The sequence below is a fragment of the Schistocerca serialis genome, chromosome 4 (assembly GCF_023864345.2).
Source record: "Schistocerca serialis cubense isolate TAMUIC-IGC-003099 chromosome 4, iqSchSeri2.2, whole genome shotgun sequence".
Classification (NCBI taxonomy): domain Eukaryota; kingdom Metazoa; phylum Arthropoda; class Insecta; order Orthoptera; family Acrididae; genus Schistocerca; species Schistocerca serialis.
In genome coordinates this window covers 832571033-832590546 of record NC_064641.1, presented here as the reverse complement: position 1 = coordinate 832590546, position 19514 = coordinate 832571033, and the positions used below count along the sequence as shown (strand labels likewise).

At 38.4% G+C, this 19514-nt stretch overlaps 1 protein-coding gene across 4 annotated transcripts in view; it reads right to left on the bottom strand.

Annotated features, from left to right (window-relative positions):
- The window catches only part of LOC126473444 (tRNA (cytosine(72)-C(5))-methyltransferase NSUN6), a 101824-nt gene that overhangs the window by 35268 nt on the left and 47042 nt on the right, over positions 1 to 19514 (bottom strand). For all 4 annotated transcript variants that reach the window (XM_050100491.1, XM_050100493.1, XM_050100492.1 and 1 more), the window contains 2 exons: positions 6222 to 6420; positions 724 to 1041 (listed from right to left, as the gene is read on the bottom strand). In XM_050100491.1, the coding sequence (XP_049956448.1) occupies positions 724 to 1041; positions 6222 to 6420 (517 nt within the window). The remainder of the gene's footprint in view (positions 1 to 723; positions 1042 to 6221; positions 6421 to 19514) is intronic.

Genomic DNA, 19514 nt, shown 5'->3' with positions numbered 1-19514 from the left:
ATCCAGTTTCCACAGTATGGTGCCCCATTAGATAACACGGCAATATACTTCATGCTGCTTCAAGCTGCCTCACATTGGCCCCCATTGGGTGGTTAATGTGCATTCTTTGCATACACCCTTACCTTTCTATGGTTTTCCTAAATCATTTCAATCAACTGCTAGGATGGTTCCTTCATCAATGACAAGGCCAGCAGCCTGTCCTATCCTCATAAGGGCATACATATATATTCCACGTGGATGTATATTTTTTCATTGTATTACTATGAAAAATGCTATATCATTGGGAAATGATCCTTGAATCAATATATAAATTCACTGCTGCAAAGAGCACTGTTAGCAGCAACTTTTCACAAAAGACCACTGACAGAAGTCTTTGAACTTCTATCAGTTCTAAACTAAGGGGTTCAAATGCCAAGATAAGGCACCTACATAATATAGGGAATTATTTTATGAACTTTAGTATATATTTCTTAGTAGTTCATGCACACTATTGTATTTCTGAATAAATAAAAATGAGTTACTTTTTACTTATCCCACACTTAGTAGTACCATTTCACTAGAGACCTGTGGAATGAGCTTTACCTCTTAAGCACCTACTTCTTCTGTAAATTAAGTATTATGTGTTCTATTTTCACGTCATGTTCACATTGCCAAGTATCTCCTTAAGTTTTGATTGTAGAATAAACTATGTATCTAACTAAATGTAATCACAGCAATACTTACAGCTTTGAAAAGTTTACGCTGAAGAATAGGGTATGACTGTAACTGTTGTATGCTGATATCATTGCGTAACTGTGGTCTCTGCCCCAAAGCACTGCATGGTGCATCTAACAGGACACGATCAAATGATTCAGGAGGAAATAATGGGCAGTGCGGCAAGGAATGATCTTCACCTGCCTTACACATGTTTGTGTCAAGGGTTTGAACTGATTTTGTAGTGTCCCCAACATATGTTTCCACACATTTCACAGAGAACTCTTCACATTTTCTTTTAATAATATTCACTTTTCCCTGTGTCTTGTCAACAGCAACAATCCGTCCCTGTAATAAAACACAATCACGACATATTTACAAGGAAAATAACAGTTCAAAATGAAATTACAATCTCTCTCTCTCTCTCTCTCTCTCTCACACACACACACACACACACACACACACACACACAGAAAGAGAGAAAGAGAGAAAGACAGAAAGAGAGAAAGAGAGAGAGATATGCTGAAGAAACTGAACTGGGAGACTCTTAAGATTGATATGAACTATACCAAGAAAACTAACTTACAAAGTTTCAAGAACCAGCTTTAAATGATGAATCTAGGACAATACTACGACCCACTACATGTCGATCCTGTTGGGGTTATGAGAACATAGTTAGATTAATTACAGCAAGCACAGGGTCATTTAAATTACCATTCTTCGAGCAATACAAGGTGCATTCCACAAGTAATGCGACCAAATTCATAAAAAAAAAAAAAAAATCATTTATTGAATATATTCATACAAATAATCAAAAATTTTCAAAATGGCACCCTCTTGCATCGATACATTTCTAGAGGCAGTGTTTCCATGCCTGGAAGGCATCCTGGAATGCCTTTTCCGGAATGTCCTTTGGAACTGATGTAACATGCGCCTGGATGCTTTCAATCGTGTTCCAATGTTTTCCTTTCACGACTCCTTTTAATCGAGGAAACAAAAAAAAAGTCGGCAGGAGTCAGGTCAGGACTGTAGGGAGGCTGGGGAACCAACAGGGTCTTGGTCCTGGTCAGGAAGTCATTGACAATGAAGGCACTGTGACTCAGCGCGTTGTCGTGGTGAACTTTCCACGTGTCCTTGATGTCGCTTCGGCAGCGCAAGACACTCCTTTTCAGTCTTTTGAGCACTTCCAAGTAGAACGCCGATTTCACTGTACTCCCGGTAGGTATGAATATGTGGTGAACAATGCCTCTGACGTAAAAGAAGACAATGAGCATGGTTTTGATCCTGGACTTGCTCATGCATGCCTTCTTGGGATGGGGCGACGATGCGGTGTGCCACTCTGAACTCTGCCTTTTTGTCTCAGGGTTGTACTAAAAAATTCCACAACTCATCACCAATGATAACTAAGTATAAAAATTGAGGATCATTTTCACACATTCCCAACATTTCTCGGCACCGAAGCACTCGCATGTGCTTGTGTTCATAGGTCAACACTTTTGGGACGAGTTTGGCACACACCTTTCTCATGTTCAAATCTTCGGTCACAATGCGGAAAATGGTTGTTTTTGACATGTTTAGAGTTTGTGCTATCAATTGAAGGCTCAGCCGTATGTCAGAGTTAAAACAATCGTGCACATGCGTCACATTTTTGTCGACTCGTGCAGTTGATGGCTGTCCACTGCGAGGTTCGTTGGTGATCTCCTTTCGGCCCTCCATGAACAACTTGTGGCATCGGAAAACTTGTGGTTTGGACAAGCAATCATTCCCTAAGGCATGCTGAAGTAATGGAAACGTTTTGGTGGTGAACTTCCCAAGTTTAACGCAAAATTTTATAGTGTACCGTTGCTCTACAGAATGGTCCATTGTGCTGTGTTACATAAACTCAAAACGGGGTTGACGGAAACGCATGTCCTGACTCTGGCAGCTCGAAGTCGAATGAGACAAAGAGCATTTTGAAGCTAACACCCTCCTCCACTTAACCCAGCCGGTTACAACACGCTGTGGTGTTTCGTTGCGTCAGCAAAAAATTGGTCACATTACTTATGGAACACATTCTGTACATATGTGAATGGAGCAGGAAAAATCCCTAATAACTGGTACAATGGGACATACCCTCTAGCATGCACTTCGCAGTTTTCATAGTGTAGATGTATATATACCATGACTGAATTCAAAGTACATGTAGTAACATAATATCTGATGAATCTGTTTAAAATTTCTACGGATAGGGTATGTATGTCATAAACTTCATCAATCTTTGTGACCGGCGTACCATTAATTAAGATGGTGACATTTTTATTTCAGCTGTGACTGGCATGAATTGCGATTAGCCTTCTTTCCTGTGTGGCTCCTGAATGTATAGTATTTGGTGAGCCATTTTTTCAGTGAGCTTTCTCACTTTTTAAAACATGGTAGCAACATACATATCTGATTTATTTTGATGTTCCATATGTTGGATACTTTTTGTCCTTTAGTTCTTCCAATTAGCTCTTCAGCTGTCATTTCTGATGGTATATCATACGGTATTACTAAGGGCTTATGTTTTATTTGTGGTCCGCATTTTAGAACTTTATTTGTCCTGGTATTTTCTATAAGCTTTTGGTATCAGCTTCTGCTTCTCTTTCTACAACTACAACATTGTTTGCTGCTCACATGTTCTTATTTCAATTTTTTCTTTCCTGAGGCTGACTAGTTCTACAAAGTGCTGCACAGCATTTTTCACAACATTGTTTTCCTTTGGATGAATAAACTGTGTGGCCTTGTTTAATTTTTCTAGACTATGTTCAGAACTATGGTGAAATTCTGAGGTGTAACTCAATAACTCTTGCATAAAACTACTACTGTCCAGATATTTTTTTCTTCAAACCTCTGACTTTTGTTTTCTTGTTCTGGCATTTCTTGTCCAAGTCTCGTGTTCTCTTTTTCTTGCTCACTGGCTGCCCATAACGCTATTATGTTCTTAAGTCCAGATGTTTTTCTCAATATTATCTTTTTTGAATGGTTGAATTCCATCATCTATAAATTTTGTTTCCTCTAAGAACTTTTCCACTACCTACACTCTGGTTATGCTAAACTGTATACTAACTGTACTGAATGATCCATCCCCAATGGGACCAGGAGCATGGTGAGAACACAAAAAAATCAGATTACCCAAAGAATACTTCCACTGATCTGTAACATCACAATACAGTACAGCACAACTCTCATTTTCAACTAGAAACACTGTCTGAAATATTGCTCCATGTTAAAACTGACAAAATGAGAAGAAAACTTCCCACAATAAAAATTTTTATGCAAAAGTGTAATACACTGTATTACCTGTACTGTAAAATAAGTCTGTATTGTGCAATAAGACACTATTACTGTGAGTGAAAGTTTAACAACTGTACATGCCTTATTACAGTACTGTATTGACACACAGCTGATTTGTACTCAACTGTTTAAAACATGAGAAATCATGTTCTGTTCTTGAACAGGATGAAAAAAGTCTGTAATGTTCTTTTGCTTCACTCCTAACAATCTTGATTTTGCTGTGATGTTCTGTCATTTCCAAATCCACAAAATGTCTATTGGGGTAGATGTAGAGCTTTGTTAGACATACTGAATTGCTATTTCAAATGCATTTTTAGCATCTGTATGTGATATCCAAGCAGTAGGTTCATTGTCGTCATCACCTTTCTCATTCTCATGGGTTGTTCGAACTACAGACATCAATAATTTGTTCATCAGTTAATTCTTCTTCTGCTTTGCAGCCAAATTCAGCATTACTGATACACTCACTCATATCACTGGACTCAACTTCTGGTTGTAAAGTTCACAAATCCCTCAAAATCACTCTAGTGTCTACGTCTTGACTTTCACCACTTGTTGCACAGGCTGTTTCATCTTGATTCTCTCCACTGGTTTCTTCTGATGTTTCATCTTGATTTTTCATTCATTTTTGGCCACAGTTTGAGCCAAGATTTTCATGTCCTGGTGCCAGCATTTTTCCCCAAGTTTTGGCAATTGTATAGCTCAAATCTCTTATATTTATTGATTTCATCACTTGAAACAAGGTGCTGCCTTCTTGAGCCCTCTTTAAAATTGATCCAATGCATTTTCAACAGTATTGCCTCTTCAGTCACTCAGTGACTCCCTGATGCATGGGTTGGATTAAACATGTTACTTTGGCAGAAAAAAATAAGCTTTTATTTCACCCTCTTCATTTTCAGATGGATGAGATGTCACAGTGGCATATCAATATGGCTCTTTAAGGCAGGGATGAAAGGAATCAACTGGTCTTAAAACTATTCCTTAAAGAGACTTAATTCCATCCATGTTGACTTTTGGTTATGATAATATACAGGTAGTGATATCACATTAATGTTTTTGAATGTCCTTGGTTCTTTTCTTTTCTTTTCAGTCCCAAACAAAGGCATCTGGGACTGCCACTAACATTACTACAAATAATAATAATTACTCTATCTTTGGCAAGTTAGTACCTGTTACAGACTAACTTTTTGCAGCAAGAGTCTTCGTATGGAGCATTTTCTAGCTTAAGTCAAACTCTTCACTGTTATGCACTTCATCAGGGGTCATCTCAAGCTCTTGAACCAAGTTTCCAAATTTCAGAACAAATTCATTGGCAGCAGTCTTGTCAGCAGACCGCTTCTCGCCAGAAGTAATAATTACATTCTGAATGCCATGGCATTTTTCCCGCCTATTTAGCCGCTGTCATTCACTGTAAGCTATTCATTTTCATTGTCTGCATCTAATTTTTCATACAAGATCAGTGCCTTTTCTTTTATGATTAGTCCATACAATGGAGTTCCTATTCTTCTCTCCTGCTCAAACAATGTCCAAAAAGCATTATATAGAATTTCACTTTTAGGCTTTTTCAAAGTCTTGTGTATTTTCAGTCTTTTCTCATCATCAGTCATCACTGTCTGACTTTGTTCTCTACTGCTACTGTTCTCTACTGCTTTGAAGATACTCACCTTTATCTAACCTTTCGAGAACTTTCAGTTTCTCCACTAAAGACAGTATCACATGTTTACATTTAGTTAACTGACGGTAGCAGTGGCCCATGTATGTAAACAAACACAATAAATGGAATGGTCAGACTATTTACATGCAAGGAGTTGGGCCATCTGAGGTTGGATTAGTGAGGCTCTACTTTATCATATCTTTCTTGGAAGTCTATAAATGGACCAGAATCAAGATATTTCTAACATTTCAGAAAGATCTCTGTTTGAAAAAGGTTCATTCAATTGATAAAGATCATTCAATTGATAAAGATAAGTTCTAAAACCTGTGTTTCCACAGTTTCCTGTTTGCGTTGCCTAATATACTAGAGATGTTAGCATAATCCAACATATTCACCAAGGTGAAATCAATCAATGGAAAATCTAGGATGGAATAACAACAAAACAAAAAAACCATCCATCTCTCTCTCTCTCTCTCTCTCTCTCTCTCTCTCTCTCTCTCACACACACACACACACACACACACACACACACACACACACACACACACACAACTTCCCTCACCTTGTCATTCATCAAACTTGCTATGTGCAATGTTTTGTTCCCAGGAGCGGCACAGCAATCAAGAACATAATGCCCTGGTGAAAGATCCAGTGCATGACATGTAAGTATTGATGGGAGGTTCTGCAGGATTGCCATACCCAAAAGTGGTGGAACAGAGGGACACCCTGAAGGACGAGACAGCATCCTTACAGCCACTCCACTGAATGACAAAGAAGCACGTTGTATAAACCACAATTCTTTCCCAAAGTCATGTTAACAGAAGCAATTTTTCAACCAAAGCAACTTAAAAATTACTATAATTAGTCACTGTAACTTTATTGATGACCTAGTATTCTTAGGTATTAAATCACCACCGGCAGAAGGGCAGAATACATAATATTACATCACTATTTAAAGGAAAATTGCTCTTATGAGCATTCTGCTAACAGTATGTTAATCAAATAATTTTATGACACAGATTAAAAGTTCAAAAATATATGATTAGAAAGGGGAAGAAGGTTGGTGAGAGGGGACATTGGGAAGTGGGTGAGGGGTGTGTGTGTGTGTGTGTGTGTGTGTGTGTGTGTGCGTGGTGCGCACGTGTATGTGTGTCCACAGGAAGGAAGATTGGGTTTAACATCCTGCAGACATCGAGGTCATTAGAGATGAGCACAAGCTCGGATTGTATCAAGGATATGGAACGAATTCGGCCATGCCCTTTCAAATGTACCATCCTGGCATTTGCTTGGAGCGATTTAGTGAAATCACAGAAAATTTAAATCTGGATGGCCAGAAGTGGGTTTGAACCATCGTATTCCCAAATGTGAGTCCAGTGTGCTAACCACTGTGCCACCTCCCTTGGTGTGTGTATGTCCAGCATCTCCTCCTAACCGCTGGATTGATTTCGACCAAATTTGGTGCACACACTTTTATATGAGAATCAGCACTGTGGGGCTTAGAACCTCCTAGTTTACTGTCATTAGCATTCTCTGAAATTGTACACACACTGTCCTATGAACTACAATCTGTATAGTAAGCACTGGTGTCTTACTGTTAGTCTAATTTCCAATTCTCATGGCTGCAACTTGTAAAACTGAAAATATTACTCTGCATTAGAATAATTTAGCAACAAATACACTGACATAAAAAAAATCACAGCACCAAGAAATAATTAAGGTAGAGTAATGAAATTCTGGGAATACATCTGTCTAGGTAAACTCAAACTGGAAACTCCAGGTAGGAGTATGAACAAAGTAGGAGAAGTTAGATTGCTACTTACTGTAAAGATGGCACGTTAAATTGCAGCCAGACACAATTAATAGACACTTACATACTGCTTTCAGCCACAGCCTCGATCAGCAAAACAGAAACACACATCATTCATACACACAAGCAAGCACACCCCACGTACACATAACTGCCAACTCCAGAAGCTCAGGCCACAATGCAACTATCATGTGGTATGGAAGCAGAAATATGGAGGGGGTGAGGAAGGGGAAGGGATAGTAGTGTAGGGGTAGGGGGAGAGAGGAACGCTGTCTGGCAGTGTGTGGAGGGGCTGGAATGACAACAGGTGCAGGCTATGGGGCAGGGTAATTGGGGAGAAAAGGAGCAAAAAAGGAAAGGAGTGGGGAAAGTTGGGTGAGTGCATTGGCAGAGGGTGCAAATCAAGAGGGTGGGAGACAAGAATAGGGTGGCGGTGAGAGGACAGAGGGGATGGAAACCTTTGGGTGGAGGACGTGGGGGCAGTACGTTACTGTAGGTTGAGGCCACAACGATTAGGGGAGCGGACAATGTGTTGTAAGGATAACTCCCATCTGCTGAGTTCAGAAGAGCTGGTGGTGGAGGGGAGGATCTGCACAACTCGGGTAGTAAAGTAGCCATTAAAATCAAGCATTTTATGTTCAGCTGCACATTTTGCCACAGGGCAGTGTACTTGGTCACAGTTTGGTGATGGCTGTTCATTCTCGTAGACAGCTGGTTGGTACTCATACCAATATAAAAAGTTGTGCAATGACTACAGCATAGTTGGTAAATGACATGGATGCTTTCACAGGTGGCCCGGTCCATGATGTGGTAGGATAAATCTGTGACAGAACTGGAATAGGAAGTGATGGGTGGGTGGATTAGGCAGGTCTTGCACCTGGGTCTTCCACTTGGATATGATCATTGTGCAAGAGGTTGGGAATGAGAGTGGCATAAGGATGGACTAGGATGTTACGGAAATTGGGTGGGTGACAACACCACTTTAGGATGGGCAGGAAGGATCTCAGATAGGGTGCCCCTCATTTCAGGGCATGAGGATAGGTAATCAAAGCCCTGGCAAAGGATGTGGTTCGGTTGTTCCACTTCGGGGTGGTATTGGGTAATGAAGAGGTCACTCCTTTGTGGCTGGTTCTTGAGAGTGGTTGGAGGATTCAGGTGTGAGGGGTTATGGCACAGGAGAACTGTTTGCAGACTGGGTCTGGAGAGAGTGCCTGTCTGTAATGCCTTAGTGAGGCCCTCAGCATACTGGGTGAGGGAGTTCTTGTCAGCAGATATGCCATCCGTGGGTGACCAGGCTGTACAGGAGGGATTTTTGGTGTGTGTCGATATGCAGTTACTGTTGGTGGTTTTAATGTTGACAGAGTTGTATGTGGAGCCATCAGAGGAGAGGACATCAATGTCTACAAAGGTGGGCACACTGGGTTGAGGAGAACCAGGTGAAGCAGATGGGAAAGTAGGTGTTGAATTTGTGAAGGAAAAAAGATAGGGTGTCTTGGCACTGAGTCCAGATAATGAAGATATCATCAATGCACCTGAACTACACTAGGGGTTTGGTGTTTAGGGAGGCTAGGAAGGTCGGTTCTAGATGGCCCATAAACACTGTGGCATGCACACTCCCATGGTAGTGCCATGGATTTGTTTTTATACGCTTCCTTCAAAGGAGAAGTAATTGTGGGTTAAGACGTTGACAAAGGTAGTGTTCTACAATGGTAAGACCATGGTCATGAAGGATGTTGGTGTATAGGGAGGTGGCATCAACAGTGATGAGTAGGGATCCAGGAGGTGAAGGGGTGGGGATGGTGGAGAGTCAGTAAAGGAAGTGGTTGGTATCATTGTCATGGGAAGTTAAGATTATGGACAACTGGTTGGAGGTGTTGACACTAGGTAACATACATTGAAGTGCCAAAGAAACTGATATAGGCAAACATATTCAAGTACAGAGATGTGTAAATGGGTGTGGGGTCATTGGAATACAATTTACAGGGCATATGGCTTGCATCTGTCCTCGAAGTAACCAATTTCTAACAGTTCAGTGTGCCACTTTGGTGCCAACTGCTGCTCAAATTGCTGCTGCAGATACAGTACGATGCACTATAGCCATACATCCAACACAATGGTCTTCCATCTCAGTAGCATCATGTGGTTGTCCGGAGATCATTCTTCTTGCAAATGTATCTTTTTGTGACCACCACTGCCCGCAATCAAGTACAGTGGTTACATTCCTGCCAAGTCCTCCTGCAATACTGTGAAAGGAACATCTAGCTTCTCGTATCCCTATTACACGACACTGTTCAAAGTCAGTGTGGTACCGATAATGGAGTTTTTGTCATCTTAGAGACATTCTGGACTAGTATCAATTCAATACATCCAGTCTCAAAGGTGTGTAATGCCCATGACCATTTCAGCGTGTATTTAAAGCAAATCTGATTTGCATCCTCATAGTGGCAGTATTAGGGCTACTAGTATGCAAACGACACAAAATTTGAATAGACATCATTTTTCACATTGTAGTGATGCAAGGGGTACCAAATTTGCCGTAAAAGTCAGTAAACCACTCAACGGACAGTATTTTTCAGTACAGGTATTTCGTTCATTCCAAGTAAGTGTCGATTCATGATGTCATTGTCCAGACATGAGTTGACTGTAATCCGAATCCGTTTTAGCAAACTAATAGTTTCTTTCAGACGATAAATTTTATTGATTATGAAATACAAATTCTTGACGTTTATTCAGAATCAGAAATGTTTAGTTAGTAATTACATGCCATAATTTACCTGTTTAATATAAAGATGTTCTGAGTTTTGTATGCATAAAAAAAAACTGAATTTATGTGCAGCTTTTACTCTGAGACGAGTCGTCACTTAAGGCTGAAAAAGTGCACACGTACAGTTCGTTCACCTGTGTGCTGAATTTTATTTTTTATGATTTTGACTCAGATGGACACAAATCCAGATCCAGTTAGACTTTACGTGAGATTACGCTATTACAAAAGAGACGTTTAGCCCATTAGGGAAAAGTGAAACTTACGCACTCGATTTAAAATACGTTACACGCCAGTGCATAATTGAGCTGTCCTGTAAAACGCATACAATATTTGCCAATGTGCTTGGACACAATGCACTGAGTTGGAAGTTAATTTTGAGACTGATTTTCACAAAAATGAACCGAAAGTTTATTTAAAATATTGAGGTTCAGTTCTAATTGAGACACGTATCACTGTGTTGATTACATTACCTAGCAACACTTTAATGCAGCTTAATTAATTTATCAGAAAGATTTGCGATGCAGTAAGTCCCATTACGCACACAAAATGTTACACGTGACTGCATGAGAGTATGAGTGTGTTTTTCTTTCCATAAATGCCAATAAACCGGCAGTTCCAAAAGTTAAATCACCAACTGTTGCATAACTTCATTGTATCACTACGGAACTTATTATATCGTCTCTCTTCATCAATAGATCTCAAGAAGCTGGAACAAACAAGAAGATGACTAAAAGAAGAGGCATCAGTAAAATATTTGGCACCCAACGAGGGTCCTGAAAAGGATATAGTAATAACTTCAGCCCCAAGGCATGAGCTTCAACCCGTCGGAAAGACACAGCTAACGTGCAATACTTGCAGGTATGGGTAGGATAGACATAGTATAAAAGATATACAATGATTTTGTGTGTTGTGTAGGTACTGATATTTTAACTGTGTATAAAATATTAAGGAAAATGTATACCCGAACAAGGAGAGCACGAGATAATGCAACCCAGAGTTTGGAAGTGATGTGTGAGGGGAGTAAAAGTGGATATAATCCTCATGAGGAGGTAACTCAGGAACCAATTATGGAACAGCAATCGCATAATTTGAGTGAGGAAAATCTTGGTGAAGGAGTCCCAAATGTAATAAATGTAGGACAGCAATCAGATAATTCAAGTGATGATAATGTCATTGGTGTGGAGGTGACAGTAGAAACAGACCCAAGTACAAGTAGAAATAGTAATGTACAGGAGTGTATAAATACCAAAGTTACACAGGAAAGTGTGAATCTTACATCAAATGTTACAGAGCTTAAAGATGATATGATTACTAAATTCATGGCGAGTATGCAACGTCAGTTAACTGAAAACATGTGACGTCTATATGAGAAGTATGATTCCCAAAATGAGAATATTAATGCTAAATTTGATTCCCAAACTGAAAAATTCGACATCCAAATGGGTTTACTCAATGAAAAACAAGTTCGAGTCACTTATAGAGGGTAATAGACAATTGAATGAGAAATTTGATAACTTAAAAGTAGAGTGGGAAGAACAATTAATACTAAATTTAGTGAATTACATGACTAACCCACATACCGAAATTTATGGGTAAAATTAATGAGATGGAGAATAAATGTGAAACTATTTCAAAGGGGCATAGTGATTTGTCAGGTAAAATCTGTAACTGTGAAAGTAGTTACTTGAAGACTAATGTGCAAATTGAGAATGTGTCTAAAAAGATGTCATAATTCGAAATAAACACTTGCAAGGACATAGATAAATATTTAAAGGACCAATACCACTCTTGAGTTGAAACAAGCTGAGATAGTTAAGGAAAAACAAACTGAAAATGAGGAACTTATCAATTTATTTTCTAGTGAGTTTCAGGCTATTAAAAATAAAGTAACTGAAGAATTACCTAAGTGGCAAAGTGAAACAAATTGTAAATTGTCAGAATTAGAACAAAAATCTTCATGAAATGTATTGAATAAAGACTACTATTCCAAAGACAGGCTTAGGAATAACAAATCCTGTAGTGAAGTAAAATGTAACTGTTGTGGGAATACACCCGACAAATTTTGTGACTGTTATGGAAATGAAAATGGCACTTTCGTCCAAAGAGGGTACTTGTCGTCTTTAAAGGTTGAGACAAGCATATTCAAAAGCAGACAGTTTCCTACCTTTTTGACTGAAAAAGATGACATCCATCCAAAAGTTTTCATCATCAACAATTTTAAGTGTATTTTTCCTCGCAGTTGGTCTGAACATGATAGACTTCAATTTACTGTGTTCAAGATCACAGCTGAGGCAGCACTGTGGGCTGCAGAAGCGAGTGAGAATTGCAATACATGTGAGGAGTTTGAACAACTTTTCCTAGCAAAATACTAGTCGAGTAGCAAACAAGAGAGGCTACGAAACGAGGTGTATCAACCGGTGTTTTATAATAGTAAACGAGGTTCATTAAGACAGTATTTTGAGAAATACATTAATAAAATGAGGTACTGGAGTGATCCTATTTCCCATAGAGAAGTGATACATATTTTGAAAGAAAGATTACCTATTCATATACGTGAGAAACTTATAAATGTCCCTGACTATGATGTGGAACATTTCCTGTCTGTGGTCGATTCGATCAATATGATACTTGAAGATGCCCTAGTGCGGAATAATAATCAAATATATACCTCACAACAACAACAACAACAACATAATAATAATAACAATAATGACAACTGAGATAGAAATCCTATACCTATACTACATGAAGGAGGACAAGCGACATCTTATGTCTATAGTAAAGCCAACAATAATAATCAATATAAACGTAACACCTATTATACTACAGAAACCTATGGAAATAATAATAATCAGGTGAATCAGATTAGTACTGGAAAACCAAATCTTAAGCACAGACAGCATGATTCGAATAATCAGTATGGTAATTCACACAGATGTGATATATACCCAGAAGACAATCCTGATAGTATACAACCTTGGAAAGACCTTTCGACACCTGAAGTTCGATGGGTAGATGCAAATACAACTCAACAACCACAAGGACCGATACCACTTGGTAACGGAGCAATAAAGTCACGAAGGGAACAACCACCAAATTCCGACCATACTGTACGCATTGTTGAAGTACATGAACCACCAAACATGACGTCTATTGAAAGATTAAACTAGAACTGGTCACCGAAAGCCTTCCTAGGATGACTGGAGAGGATGAGGAGGGCAGGCATCATTTTAAGGTGAATGTACTGAGGTATAATGACGATCTGGACCCAAGGGGGGAACTGATTGAAGAAACACCTTACATTTCGAATAAGTGTGGATGAATTTTGCAGGCAGTAGTTCAAGCAGTAATAAATGGTATTGATGTTGAAATTTTGATTGATACTGGAGCAACCATTAGCGTAATGAAGCAATTGTTTCAAACAAATTAGCCGAGGAGCAAAAGTGCTTACATTTCCTGTTACTGCATGTACTGTATCTGGAGCATTTAGTGCAAAAGCACAAAAGGTCTCAAAGCAGGCACAAGCAACATCATGATGCAGGGGGCTTCAATAGAAAGTACCTTCTTAATTGTTTCAAGAATGACAGTACCATGTGTTTGGGGTCTAGATTTTTTGTGTGATGCTGGAGCAGTCATCAATTTAAAAGAAGGAACACGTACCTTGGACTCTGATGGCGACATTTTGACAGTCTCTGTGATTAAGGGCAAAGTAGTCCTGGATCAGTATTGCATGAAGTTAATGGTTAGCTATATTGGTACTGACTGTAATTTAGTTGATGATATTTTCTATATTGAATATACAGGAGAAGAAATAAGTCAAGTTACACTTCAGGAGAAAATCTCTGAATCCGAATACTATCTGCATGTCAACAAGATGATTTGTGTTGCTTGTTACATAATTATCTGCCCATATTTAGCAAACGTCTCAGAATAATCAAAGGTTTCGAATACGACATTAAGACATATCCTTATGAATCTTTTTGTCGTACTTCCTATTCTGTTCCTTGGTCAAAGAGAGAGGCAGTCAAGAAAGAAATTAACAAAATGTTAGAGTGGGGAATTACAGAGCCCCTCATACTGAAAATTGTAGCCCTCTTTTGGTGGTCCTCAAAGTCAACTGTGACGTCAGATTAGTTCTCGACACCAGAGAGATAAACAAGATAATCATACCAGTACAGACAATACCTGAGAATTTGGATGAGTTAATTCAGAAAATCTGTTGTGCTCGCTTCCTGACATCCCTTGAGGACATCTTGAAAGTTTACTTAAATCTACAACTTAAAGCTCAATTATGAAAAGCAAAATCCGATAAAAATGTACAAAAGATAAGAACCTATTCTGTTGGAGAAGAAATATTGTTGAGAAACCATCCAAAGGCCTTGATAAAGAAAAAGTTCAATAACAAATGGCAGTATTTATATACTGGACCATACAGAATAATACAAATTCCCCATGAAGGAAGTTATATACTTGCTGACTGTGATTTTGATGTGATAAAAGGTTTATTCCACCACACAGAAAGAAAGAAATATTATCAATGAGAAGAGTATTTACAGGACACCGATATTAGACTTGAGCCACACGATGAGCTACAAAATGTATTATTTTGTTCATTATTTCATATATAGTTAGGAGGATTATCTTATTCAGTTATTATTAAATATAATGTATGTGTTATGACACACACACCACAATAATATAATTCAACAAGATTAAAATGAAAAAGTTCACAGAAAAGATAATTTCTGAAAAGAGAGAAAAAAAAGAGTTAATAGATTGAAGAACAATAGAAAGCAAGATTAACTGACTTCAGGGTTGTTAGTTAAGTTTAAAAGAATGCTACCCTAGAGGCATAAGTATTTTATGTTCATGAATTGTTGAAGGAATTTTATATGAATTAATGGTAGAAAGTATATTTGAATTTCACAATGGATAATTTCCAAGAATGATTGCCTATCGAAGTTGCGTGGTCCAAATGATACACATTGAATGTGTGACCGTAAATTGATCGTGCAACTCTTCTGGCAGGCGTTATGATCAATTATTTGTGATCGTAATTTTTATCTGTTTTCCGTCGTTCCCTTAGTTGTTCTAAATTACATACCTCTGCGAATTATTTGTGAGTTGTTAGGGAAACCCAGACAATTTATGTTGGTAGTGAGTGGGATGTCTGGTGTTCTTGATGTTTCTTCGGCAGATTCTCTCATATGGAAAAATCTAATTCCATGCCTATCCCCCACAGAAAATTGTTCGACTTTTTGTCGCAAATACGGAGTACTACCGGATGACAAAAGAAGAGACTGTATAGACTGTGGTGGTGCGAGGTGTGTAAAACTTCGCAAGAACAGTTTCGATGCTAAAAAACCGTTACAATTTCATTGTGGACAGTGAAGAAAACGAATGAGTAAAAGGAAGAATACATGGTTTGACTCTTCCAAATTATCCATCCAGACCAGCATAATGGCCTTTCACATGATGACAGAACTGACGATGAGCAAGGTAAGTCGTCTCCTTTGTAATTACAAGTATTTTTGTAACAATCTTATTTTGTCATTGCTGTAGTGACCACTGTAAACATACTCATACTGCCTGCCACCAGAGTCGCATGATCAATTTACGATCGCAATTATTATTGGAAATTATCTCATGATGAACCAATAACCATTATGGTAAGGAAACTGAATGCATGAAGGTATGGTGATAGGAAGATGGAAAGACTATTGTCTAATATAAACCGAGGAAAATTATGTGACGGAACAAACTTCAATATTGGATGACAATGTATACACCACCACCAACAACAACAACAATATGCACGAAAACAAATACTGATGAACCATACTCTCAGTGTTTACGATGAAGAACGCAAATCTGCACAATAAGGGAAAGGCACACAAGCAGATCTGTAGCATGCTTTTTTATAACAATAAATCTTTTAAAGATAGCGGTACATCACAATGCACACATCGACGAGAATATTGCCGGCCTGCAGTAAGCGACTTCAGGCCATGAAACGGACAACAAATGCTGTAATCCAAATTTCAGGGAAACAATCTTTATTAAACAAATTATGAAACACATTCGCAAATGAAATGGAATAATTGTGCATTCACTTTGTTTTTCTGTTGACAAAACAATATCAGGCGAGGACACAACACTTGCTCCAGAGAGACTCGCAAGACACGCAGTTGAGAAGCAGAGATGATGTTACCAGCTGATATGTTGTTCAACCCGACACTGTACGTGGCTCGTTTGGAAAGCAAGAAAGAAGCAGATGACTGAGCTGACTACGGCTGCTTATATGGCTCAGTGGTCGTCACAGTTCTGTCCATTTTCTATAGGAACTGTCTGCAATCCCAGCCTTGTGCAGCCCGCTGAAACATCTTCTCATCAAATAGTGAAGTGTTGTGTGTGTGTGTGTGTGTGTGTGTGTGTGTTGTATAGTGAGTGTAAAGTGTATCATGTCAAAAAGTGAAATTCAAACAAATTCATTGACTTTTGGAGATTCATTTGAATGGGCAATTTCTGTTAAGCCCCCATTTACAATTACTCATGTAAAATTTGATGTAAAGTGTATGTTACAACTTGTGATATGAATCTTGGAATGCCTAAACTAAGGTATAACAGCACAGTACACCACCCTAGCAAGCTCCAGTGAATCCTGCAACATTACAGACTGGGGCACAAGGTAGCGATACCAGGGGTATCAATTTTGTCGTAAGAGTCAGTAAATCACGCTACGGACAGTATTTTTCAGTACAGGCATTTTGTTCATTCCAAGCAAGTGTCGATTCGTGACATCATCGTCCAGACATCAGTTGACTGTAATCTGAATCTGTTTTAGTAAACTAATAGTTTCTCTCAGACAATAAATTTTATTGACTATGAAATACAAGTTCTTGATGTTTATTCAGAATCGGAAATGTTTAATTAGTAATTACATGCCATAATTCATCTGTTGGATATAAAGGTGTTTTGATTTTTGTATGCATAAAAAAAACTGAATTTATGTGCAGCTTTTACTCTGAGACGAGTCGTCACTTAAGGCTGAAAAAGTGCACACGTACAGTTCGTTCACCTGTGTGCTGAATTTTATTTTTTATGATTTTGACTCAGATGGACACAAAATCCAGATCCAGTTAGACTTTACGTGAGATTACGCTATTACAAAAAAGACGTTTAGCCCATTAGGGAAAAGTGAAACTTACGCACTCGATTTAAAATACGTTACACGCCAGTGCATAATTGAGCTGTCCTGTAAAATGCATACAATATTTGCCAATGTGCTTGGACTCAATGCACTGAGTTGGAAGTTAATTTTGAGACAGGTACTGATTTTGACAAAAATGAACTGAAAGTTTATTTAAAATATTGACATTCAGTTCTAATTGAGAGACGTATCACTGTGTTGATTACGTTGCCCAGCAACACTTTAATGCAGCTTAATTAATTTATCAGAAAGATTTGCGACGCAGTAAGTCCCATTGCACACACAAAATATTACACGTAACCACATGAGAGTACGAGAGTGTTTTTCTTTCCATAAATGCCAATAAACGGTCAGTTCCAAAAGTTAACTCACCAACTGTTGCATAACTTCATTGTATCACTACGGAACTCGATATATCATGTGTCTTCACCAAGGGATCTCAAGAAGCCAGGACTAACAAGAAGACGACTAAAAGAAGAGGCACTGGTAAAACATGCAGAAATACGCCTACCAACTTTCATTTACGTTGCACAACTCCTTCTTGGTGTTATGATTCCCCCTGCCCCCCACCCCCTCACCAGTGTATTTCCAAGAAATAACTTAAAACTTCTTGTTACCTTCAAATAAATTCAAATGTGAATTCTTTTAGATGCCCATTTGAGTCACAGGTGCCAATGACATCATATACCCCTATAAAGCTAGGTAGTTGCAACTAGTATGAAAATCAAGAGTGTAGTTACTCTCAAAAGTTTACAAGACTATAACAAACCTTTTTATAGTCGTTTTGATTTTTACTTGAAATTCAACGAACAGACAAAGGCATCAACTTTTCATCATTTTACTCTCCACCAGCTGCTGCAGCAGTTCTACTCTGCAGTTCGTTCAGTTACTCTTTGGTTACCAATAGATTTATCTGAAGAATATTTATCTGATTCCAAATTTACTTTATTGCTTGCAACATTAATTCCAACAAACAAACACAAAACATGACTGAATATTTATATTTACCATATGCAAAATGTTTCTCACTTGTTTCACTCAACTCTTGACATAATACTGAAGATACATAAATATGGACATGAGTTTGTGTATGCGCGGTTTACATGTGTGCAAATTCAGAGCTCTAACAATAACCACTGTTACATATGATCCTTTCTGTTTCATGAATGCAAAGCAATGAACAATGGTTCTTTGGCAGTTATTTTGTCATGTGTAACTGAAATGTAAAGTGCTGTCATTCGATTGCTGTTTATTTAAAAAAGACTGTTTGCTAATGTCCTGCTGTAAACAATAATATTGTTTAATTATAGTATCAGAGGAGTCAACATATAGTTATCTACAACAAGATGTTCTTCTGATACGTACTAAAAGGAGAGAGGAGGAAAGATAGGAGTTCAACGTCCCATCAATCATTAATTCATTTGAGTGTAAGCACAAGCTTAGGTTTGAACAAATGGGGAAAGAAATTGGTTAAATCCTTATCAAAAGAACCATCCTGGACTGTCAATTGCCTTCAGGAATGTTTGGAAACCACAGAATGTCTAAATGAGAATATTCCAAGGAGGATAGTCAAATGGAGATAACCAAATGGATATTTGAGGCCCACTTCTCTCAAATATAGGTCCAGTGCATTAACCATTGTGCCACCCTGGTCAGTCAAATATAATAATAACGAAAGAAATACACATAGTGGAAATATGTGGATTTCGTTGTAGAAAGATATCATTACAAGCTTCTGACTGTATAAATAACTTATGTTACTGTATACACTTTTTACTAATCATTATGCACTTGTCTTGGTTGACAAATATTTGTTATTTAGCTTCCCATAAAGTGTTAGAGTTGCCCCATCATTGGATTTGCGGCATAAGAACACAATGTAAGACAAAACTGAAAAAGGAAGGAAGAATGATTTCAACTCCAAGGTTATTAGAGAGAGAGAGAGAGAGAGAGAGAGAGAGAGAGAGAGCAAAAGCTCAGACTGCTTCAAGGATTGGAAAGGAAACCTGCTGCACTCTGTCACAGGAACCATCCCAACATTTGCCTGGAGCAATTTACGGAAATCGCAGAAAAC